The 10,000-nt window shown below is 41.6% G+C and overlaps 2 protein-coding genes across 4 annotated transcripts in view; one reads left to right on the top strand and one right to left on the bottom strand.

The window, feature by feature from the left end:
- Positions 1–4,510, top strand: part of RpL36 (ribosomal protein L36) — a 5,242-nt gene extending 732 nt beyond the window's left edge. For both annotated transcript variants that reach the window (XM_027376835.2, XM_070125263.1), the window contains exons 2-4: positions 2,495–2,592; positions 2,769–2,903; positions 4,344–4,510. In XM_027376835.2, the coding sequence (XP_027232636.1) occupies positions 2,500–2,592; positions 2,769–2,903; positions 4,344–4,481 (366 nt within the window). In that variant the 5' untranslated portion in view covers positions 2,495–2,499 and the 3' untranslated portion in view covers positions 4,482–4,510. The remainder of the gene's footprint in view (positions 1–2,494; positions 2,593–2,768; positions 2,904–4,343) is intronic.
- Positions 4,511–8,748: 4,238 nt separating this feature from the next.
- The window catches only part of LOC113824066 (endoplasmic reticulum chaperone BiP), an 8,752-nt gene continuing 7,500 nt past the window's right edge, over positions 8,749–10,000 (bottom strand). For both annotated transcript variants that reach the window (XM_070125259.1, XM_070125261.1), the window contains exon 3: positions 8,749–10,000. This exon is cut by the window's right edge and continues 708 nt beyond it. In XM_070125259.1, coding sequence (XP_069981360.1) covers positions 8,926–10,000 — 1,075 coding nt within the window. In that variant the 3' untranslated portion in view covers positions 8,749–8,925.

The following is a 10,000-nucleotide window of genomic DNA, read 5'->3' as shown; positions in this document are numbered from 1 at the left end:
TCTAGTGTCTTTATTTTACACGCTCCATAGGTTGTGTAAGTCCTTTGATGCATATTTAAATTACCTGCAACTACAAACAAAAATATCCTTTGATAACATCAATATAGGGCTATAAGATTATCTATCAATATCTTGTGGTTGCTTGCAACTGTCAGTGTTTACATACAAATACTATTGTGATGTCATCTCTTCTTGCTCGCCCAGCTTTGCAGGAGGGCAAGATGGACAACTTATCCTGGATAAGAAAGTAGAGGTTCCGAACGGTCAAAACCTCTTATCCAACTTCTCTGGACAAGCAGGATGACGAGTTCCGAATGCAGCATAAGTTGAATGTATAATATTGAGCCACTATTTTGAGAGGAATGGCAACCCATGAGGGGTCCAGTGTTAAGGGATTAATATGACTTCCGTGCTTCTGGTACATGTGCAAAAGCTAACAAACCACTTCCAAAAGGCAAGATAGATTTTATGGCTTCTGTGTGTGATGCCAAAATGCCAGGGCAATCCTGAAGCTTTAGAAATTTGACAATTAAGTTATTACATTCCTTTTGATAAAGTATTACTCCAATCTACACCCTTATGGGTTTTGGTACCTTTGGGAATCCAGACATCAATGTAAACCAGTGTGGAAAGTATGGCACTTTCTGAAGATATTTTGGATATACACCTAAAAAAAGTGCGCAGTATGCAACGGTTACCAAATGTGCACATACTGCACTTTTCAGATAACAAAATGCTTGAGTCCCTTAAATTATTTAATTCCTCGTTCCATATCGGTTAAATTATTATTCTATCACTGTAAATCACTCAGGTGTGCAACCAGGATGTGTATCTGCCAAACTTTCCATACTAGACTGTAGAAAACAAATTCTTAATGTGTGTGGGAACTTTGTCAGACTGGAAATAATATATACACTTTTTATTTCCAAAAGTTATTAAGTTGGAGTTAAATTTTTGGTTCATTAAAAATGCACAGTTCATTGTTGCATATCTACTGAGTGTAGGTTACCAAGTGTGACACAAAGATAAAGGGAAATAGACACCATATATAGTGCAAGATTGTGTTTTAGGCTGCAGCAGCCTCTTATTTGCAGGAAAATGAAGAAAAGGTCCTACATAGATTTCAAAGAATAAGTCCATAGGGTGTATACCTACCTACATAATGTATGATGACTGCACTGTAATAAGAAAAATTTAAGGTCCTTATTTAACAGGATTTACCTTTTCAATGTATAAGATGGTCAATGCAGGGAAAGAGTTAAAGCCAAAAATGAAGATAATATAGGTTTCCAAAAGTACCTTGGTTCAAATGGCTGTTGGTTAGTTTAGACTGAGGGGTATATTCACTTTGTTAAAGAATTAAAGTAGTCTTTAGGATATTAATGTACACTATATTTCTCAGAAAATATTTCAACATAGTATGCCTTGTATAAGCATTTGAAAATATTGCTGTGAACAAATATTTCGCTTGTATTCTTTACAATGTTGGAGTCGGCACCAGTTCAGGAAATACAGCAGTCAGTAGATGAGAGGGCCTGGGTGCCAAGTCCCATGGTATGGAAAGTTTTATCATTGGGGTAGTTTTTGTTTTTAGAGTGGGGATCATGTGTTGGGAACCAAGTCCCTGATGGGTGCCATCCTATTGTAAAATTTATCACCATTACCAGTAAGGCTTTATTTAGTCTTTGGCTATTGTGCCTCTAATATTTACTTTGAATATTAAGAAATTGCACATTTGTGGTCATTGCCATGATCACATCAGCAGATTAACAAAACAAGACCAGGCAATAAAAGATTAATCAGTAGTTGAGTAGTTTAAGAAATAAATAACATGAATAGGACTGCCACTATCAAAAGTACATCCCACTCTAGGGAAAGAAATCAAAATTCCGGAGGTTACGAAACTTTGTATTTTCTGAATGTTCTTGGAGATTACTGGACTTACTAAGTACAAGGATTGATTAAAAAAACTTTATATTGTTTTTGTTGTGCCCTTACTTTTTATTAATTTTGTACATAATACTATTTTATCTTCTTTGGGCCTTACTGTAGATATCTTGTATAGCTGCTCTGAACATTTTTAAAGTGGCAGCATTGCTATTCTGTGAAAGCTTATTTTTTTGTCTTGTGAAGATCAGGGTTTTATTGTCACTGGTCCCATTCATTTTGAGAAATTTAGTCAGTGAAATGATTCGCAAAATTATTAATTTTGCTTGACAGCACTTACTAATTGCTCAAATGCACTTATTAAAGCTGCACAAGTATCATCCAACTTGTGCAGTGTCGGAATGTGCAAGATAAATACTGTGGGTTCTCTTGTACCATTCAGGTATTTAACTGTGTGAGTGGAGAGATGACTTCAGAACAATTGTATATCGAGTTATTTGATAGAAAAACATTTTAACCATTAGCTTGCTTATGGCTTGTGGGGGGGGGTCAAATCAAGAATCTGAAGTTAAATATAATTGTCCTAATATAGAAACTTTCTTTTCAGTCAAGATGCCGATCACTCACTCACTGGCCGTTGGCCTGAACAAGGGCCACAAGGTCGCCAAGAACACCAGGACGGCCCGACCCGCCAGAAATAAGGGAGTAAGTAAGCCTGCATGTGTTAGCCACTTGTCGTGTAAAGTATTTTCCTAATTATTTTAACTGCTTAAAGATTGCAGGAAATTAGCTATGAGTTTTCTTTCTCTGCTCATACAATTGTTAAATTTTACTCATGGTAACATGAGAACCTGTTAACTAATTTGTTTCCTATTTAACAGAGGAACACAAAACACAACAAGTTCATCCGTGACATCGTGCGTGAGGTTACCGGCTTTGCCCCCTATGAGAAGCGCACCATTGAGTTGTTGAAGGTGTCTAGGGACAAGAGGGCCATGAAGTTCTTGAAGAAGAGGGTGAGTCTTGCAATGTATTTGTAGGCCGGTTTAAATTTTGCAGGATTTCTGTCTTCTAATGTTGCCTTTTGTCTTGAAATCTCGTAATTACAAAACTCTATTTTTACATAGTTTGAAAAGATTTTAAGTTCTGGATTTCATCAAACTTCTAAAACCTTTCTATAAATAGTATGAATGAGAATGAATATCTTCACAATACATAATAAATCCGACCAGTTTGGAATGTATCTTCATCAGAAATACATACATGTATTTCTGACAGATATACTCACACCTGGTCAAATACATCTTTTATTGTGAAGCTATTCATGCTTTCATACTTTTCTGCATTTGTCAATGTGCAGTTCACTCAAAAGCCTAGAAGTTTCAAGAATGTTTTCTATCAGTAGCTTTACTTTGTGTATTGAGAGTTTACCAGGCCATTATATGTTTTGTCATTTGTTTTGACAATGCATGCTTATTGAATTGTAGAATTATTGTAATTCATATAATTTCTGCTTGGTTCTGCCATAAGCCTTTGTATGGTATTTCTGTAAATACCTAGTTATTTTATTTTTTGTGGGGTTGAGGAATGTGAATGTATTGTAAGATGAATTTTCAGTATATTATCATTGTTTTAAGATTTCCCTTTCTCGAAATGACCATTTCATTTATTTTTAGAAATTTTCTTTTGGTACCATGTGGATGTTTTTTTTGTATTTTGTTTTTTAGTGTGTGGGGGGGGGGGGGTGACAACCCGTGCCAGTTAAAAATTACCCCTTCAAAGTTCTTGACAAGATTACCTTTAGACTATTTTCAAAATTATTGTTCCTTAGGTCAGTTTCTCATGTTTGCCATTCTTTTGTGCACTTATTAAAGCTCCATGACTATCTCTTAAGCTCATGTGGTGTCGGATGGTGCAAGATAAACAATGTGGCATCTCCATTGCTATAAGGGTCTTTTCCCATTGAATAGTGAATAGATTAAGCCTCATGACAACTTTTTCACAATAGATCAATTGTTCCTATTTCTTTTGGGTGTTGCCTCTTGAAGCTGCTCATGTTGGTCTTCGATTTGATAACCTTTTTTTCTTCTTTCTTTTTTCCTCTTTCTTTTTTCTTCAGTTATTTGAATTTAGTGTTTGCAGCAAAATCTCAGGAATGTGATGGTCAGGAAACAAAACCCAAAACGTTATTTACTCCTTGTTTTCCAAAAAGTTTCAACGTATGACACTTAAGATATCAATCTGTTGATTATTTTTTGTTGCTTTTTATCATTTAGTTTCAACATGTTGATTATATCTAATTCTCCCAGTTTATCATATAGTCTCCCCCTCTTGTTCTTGCTTTTCATTGACAATTTTTCCCTCTCCGTTACTTTTTTTGAGTTTTCGAGCTGACATTCAAGCATCTATAACCTCTTTTCGGTCCCCATTAAACGGTTCTCTTTGCCTCCCTGCAGCTGGGTTGCCACATCCGTGCCAAGAAGAAGCGTGAGGAGATGCAGAGGGTGATGGGACAACAGAGGAAGGCCGCTGCAGCTGCTGCTGCCGCCGCCGCCGCTGCTGCCGCTGCCGCTGCTGCTAGTACCACCAAATAAATGAAGTTGTAATAAAGAGAAAAAAAATCTGATTTCTCATTCCATTCCTGTTAGCCTCATATTCAAGTATCTTAGTGAATATTAACCTTCATCACTTGAGAGAGAGACTAGAGAGTCTTAATGAACGAGTAAACAAATGTGTGTGTGGTCTCATGTTTGAAAAGGAGGTTGAGGTTTTAGTAAAAAAGAAACAAGTCAAAACCTTGTTCTTATGCAGTTTGTTTGCAAAACCGCATTATGAATTTTCTTTTGGCATATATAATGGTTCACAGTGGTGTATTATAGACATTGAATAACCTCAATCTCATTATTCTCAATTTAGAAATTGGACAGAAGAATAGTTTGTAGTTTTGCAACAGACATGACTTGCTCAAAATGTTGAAACTTCAAGAAAAACAAACCTTAAAAGGATTTTTAATCAATAACTTTATTTTTGGTAACGAAATTAACGCACTGAATGAAAATCGGTACCTCAACATGGTTTTAAAAAAGGGACGCAATGAATGTAGAACTAAGAAAATTTTCAAAAATAGAAACTTGTCAAGTTATGCAATCTATAACAAATTGAATGTTACAAACGTCTACTTGAATCAAGGAGACGTGGCTGATAATTTTACCATCTGTTGTCATCCACATTAGAGGGTTGCTAACATAATCCATATACCTGCACTCTGGTTATAATTGTCATCAGTTATAATACCCTTTGCTCGTTGTCGTGAGGGGAGTTTAGGAAACGGGGACTGTGACCCAATGTGGGGATCTCCGCTGCCTTGGGTCTCAGCCCCCTACTAGACTAATTTTGCATGGTCTTTTCTCCTTCAGCTCTCGTTTCCGTCCCTTCTCCAATCCCTTCTATCTACTTCTTAAGGTGTAACAGCCGTGCTGAAAGGATGAAAGGCTGACTTTGTGCCAGTCCTGGAGGGCCTGAAGGAACCATGGGCACGGTATTCCCATGTTTTAGTTGTCTAGCCCTTACCCCTCAAGGGGACCCTGAGGGGTGGACTGTTTCTTTCCCCAACATAGTCAAGGCTTCCCATGGCCAGTAATGAAGACGTAATACCCTTATTAGAGGCAATGAGGCTTGCCCCTTCATCAAATAGCTCCACCATTTCAAACTCTCCCCCCCTCCCCTCCCCGACCCCAGGCTCACATTTGGCCACGATTCTAAAGACTACAACTACTACCCACTCCTCAATGCCTACTTGTGCATTATCCACCCAAGTCGATACCACTACTCTCCCAACTTCCTCAAATTCACCTCTACCCCCACAACCTTCATCAATCACCTAATCTTCCCGTATTACTACCTTACAGTCTTTATTCTCCATCTCCGTAAAACTAACCCCTCAACAAAACTCCCTCTTCCACACGTCCCCGTCTTTCAACCACCCCCATCTCTCCAAATATCTTAAATACTCTAATTAGCCCAGCCAAATGGAATTGATTTTTCGTGATCCCCCAACAGCTCCTTACTCAGGGAACACCCTTCTCTTTCAACAATGACTCGAAAAGCAAGTGGGCAGAGTCCCCCTCCGTACCCGACCCGATCGTTACATCTGAAACTGAAGCTATAGCATTTTCAAATCGAACTGATATCTCTAGCAACCCAATTCCTGCAGAACTTCATCCATTCCTGCAGAACTTCATCCAACTCTTTAATACTTGTACCGGAACTGTCTATCTCCCCAGCAAGCTACCCTATGGATATCGATTGGTCAGATTGTGGAGAGTACTTAATCGGCTGCCTCAAAGACCATGATGTGATATCAGTACAGTGCTACTCCATTACTCCTAGAGGTCATCGAAAGAAACCCACCAACATTGCCAAAATTACTTTCCGTACACATGACCTTCCCTTTCATATCTACATTGGTGGACAATCCCTCCCTTTCCGACCTTACCAACCTCCTCCCCGTCAATGTCAAAATTGTTGGCGCTTTGGACATCCTGCCAAGCACTGCCGTTCCACAGACTGATGCCCCCATGTGCACAACCCGGTCATAACCGATCAAACTGCTCTACACTTGTATTATAGGGGCTGTCCCGCCAACAAGTTTGAGTCTGAGGTAGCAACACAGATACAAACTTGGTCTCACTCTACGTGAAGCCAGACAGAAAGCACGACGAGGTTTCTCATATTCTCTACTCCAGTAATGTCGCTCGCTCTGCCCCTCCCCCTCCAACCCAGGATGTTCCTACACCCTCCCCTATATCTGCTTGCTTCCCCACTTCCAGTTCTACCCGTTACCTTGCCCAGTCAAATTCTTTTGTCACTAAATCCAGACACTCCAACCTCAACTACAGCCCCAACACGGTCCCCTCTCCCTCCCCGCACTACCCGCAGCAGACAGACTAAACGTTCCACCCCTTCTCCTACAACACACTCACTTCCACCTACATTTGCCTTTATTCCTCAGACACCAGTCTCCTCTCCCCCACCCCCCTCATAAGAAAAACTATGGAAGATATTCAAAGCTATATGCTCGAGAGACAAAATTCCACAACTCAAGCTCCCTCTACACTCGAAGTGACTGCCGATATCCATCCCCCTCCTGCTCATATTCCCCCTACACCCCTTCCTCCTACTCCCACTCAGTACAACCTATCTCCCTCAACTCCGTCTACTACCGATATCCATCCTCCTCCTACTCTTCTCCCCCCACACCACTTCCTCCTACTCCCTCCCTACACAATCCATCCCCTCAACTCCAGCAACATGTACATTAACCCTTCCTCCATCCCCTCTATCCCTTCCACTCCCTCCTGGACACGCACGTGAATCCATTATGTCACAACTATGCCCTTCCCCAGATCCTCTACCTCCTGATACCCCTCCTGTTACTACACCAATCCCCCCCCCCTCTAATTCCTTATCTCATCCCCTAGCTCCTTCCCCTTCAAATTCCCCAACACGCACTGTATAAGTTATCACTCATAAATCAACTAAGATATAGCTCTCCTACATTGGAATATTCGTTCTCACAGACCTTCGTCATATCCTTTCGTCTTATCCATCTATTATCTGCTTTCTGCTTTGACAACCGGTTCTCCTTCCTCAGTCGTATACATATCCTTCACTTGATCTAATTGCCTTACATAAACCACTATAGCCCATTCACTCATTAATTCCTTTAACTATCTTTAACCTTTCAATATTACTCAAGATGACGCATAGCAACTATCACCCATCACCACCCTTTACTATACTTTGCTATAGTGCAATATGACCTTAGATGTCTAGCACATTTATTCTGCTTTTAACCATTAATCATTAACCATTAACCATCAGTAATAAGAAGACTTGAATATCTTCGCATTTTTTCCACTTTATACATGAGTAAAGCTGGTTTTGCAGTGTATTGATCGACAGAATCGTGACAATTTTGAAATAAACATTTTAGTCTACCATTTTCTGCAGATATAAGCAAACTACGCGGAAAAAGTTTATGAATATTGTTTTTGCCGTAACTAAAGTTCAGGATGCATATGATAATGACACCCTCTGTAGTTTTTATATCTAAAAAATACCAAAAAACGGGCCTTCCTTTGCCATTTACCGCAACATATCCATGTGAATCCCATTTTTTCATTGTTCACACAGAAAACAGAGCCAACGCAGACGTAGATATTAAGAGTAGATTGCCAGGGATTGCAGCCTCGAACCAGCCGGCAGTCAGGAGGCAAGTGTCATGCTTCCGCTGTCATGCAACCAAATGAGCTGCTTCGGGAATGCGTAGTTGTGTAAAGAGAGAGCTTCTACTATCATATATTTTGTTGTCATTATTCCAGTCATTATCATTATTGCATGTATAATTATCTTTTTTTTTTGTCTTTATTATTATTCATACTATCCTTATTTTAATCATTATCATCAATGTCATCATATAAAATATTATCATTAGTATTATCAATAATGCTCTACGACCTTTGATTTCTAGCACATTTGTTTGTTCTATCATTCGATGGCATCCTTATTGACATCATCAATGACATTATCAGTGACACTCCCATTGTCATTTTTAGTACTATTAGTACTACCGTTATTGTTATTAGCATCAGTGTTATTAGTTTTTAAGAGTAAGTTTTTTGTATATATCGTAGTGATAGCTGACATTAAAAAGTCCAGCTAATTGTTAAGACAGCTTTCTAATGGCTCGTCCATGTGTGTGTGTGTTTAATCTGGTTAAAAAGGTTACGTTAGTATTTATTATTATTATTATTATTAATATTACACCTGATTAGAAAAGATAATGAGAATGTCCACAAACTATTTGCCCGAGCAGCAAATATGCTTTATTAGTATAGGCATTACGCAAAGGTACACTTCGTTGTCTATCACATTACACGCACACGCTACGTTCACCGTTGCTAGAAAACACAGTCACAGTCACATGAAGCAGAGCTCACTTTTGAGACGCGGGATTGGGATGAGCTTTTGGCGGCCTCACAGCTCATCCTTTTTGGCGATTTTGGCGACGATCGGCTCCACGACCTTCTCCAGCTCCTTCCTCTGGGTGAGGACTTCGTCGATGGCGGCGTCGGGGTGGTCCTGCAGCCACCGCAGCTTCTCCTCGATCGCTCTCTCGGCCGCATTTTTCTCGTCCTCGAACAGCGCCGCCCCTTCCTTGAAGATGCGGCCCTTGACCTGGTAGGCGTAGAACTCGAAGTTGTTCCTCGAGTTGAGCCAGTCGTGGAGCTTGGTGTCCTCGTCGACGAGATCCTGCGACGTCCGCACCATCCTCTCGATGTCCTCCTTGGAGAGGCGCTTGTCGTCGTTCGTGATGGTGAGCTCCTCCCTCCTGCCGGTGCCTGTGTCCAGCGCCGAGATGCGCAGGAGGCCGTCGGTGTTGACCTCGAAGGTCACTTCTATCTGGGGCACGCCTCGGGGCGCCGGCTGGAGCCGGAGGGTGAACTCGCCCAGGAAGTGGTTGTCTTTGGTGAGGGGGCGCTCGCCCTCGAACACCTTGAAGGTGATCATCTCCTGGTTGTCCACGACCGTGGAGAAGATCTGGGACTTCTTGGCGGGAATGGCGGAGTTCCTGCGGATCATCGGGGACATGACGGCGTCGTTCGTCTCGATGCCCAGCGTCAGCGGGTTCACGTCCACCACCACGATGTTGGAGATGTCCTTGCCCGCGAGGACGGCCGCGTGCGCCGCCGCCCCGTACGCCACGGTTTCGTCCGGGTTGAGGCCGCGGCAGTACTCCTTGCCGCCGAGGGCTTCTGAGAGCATCTTCTGGAGTAGCGGGATGCGCGTGGAGCCTCCCACCAGGAGGATGTCGTCGATCTCGCTCCTCTGCAGGCCGGAGTCGTCCAGGACGCTCTCGACGGTGGCGACCACGGACTGGAGCAGGTCCCTGCTGATGTCCTCGAACTCCAGGCGGTAGAAGGGCTCCGTGAAATCCGTGTCCATGACGAGGGACGGGACCTCCACCCACACGTAGTTCCCGAAGGACAGAGACCGCTTCGCCTTCTCGATGTGCGGTCGGATGCGCTGAATGGTCACGGTGTCGCCCTTG

This window comes from Penaeus vannamei, chromosome 9, assembly GCF_042767895.1.
Source record: "Penaeus vannamei isolate JL-2024 chromosome 9, ASM4276789v1, whole genome shotgun sequence".
Lineage (NCBI taxonomy): Eukaryota > Metazoa > Arthropoda > Malacostraca > Decapoda > Penaeidae > Penaeus > Penaeus vannamei.
This window is presented reverse-complemented; position numbering and strand designations above follow the sequence as displayed.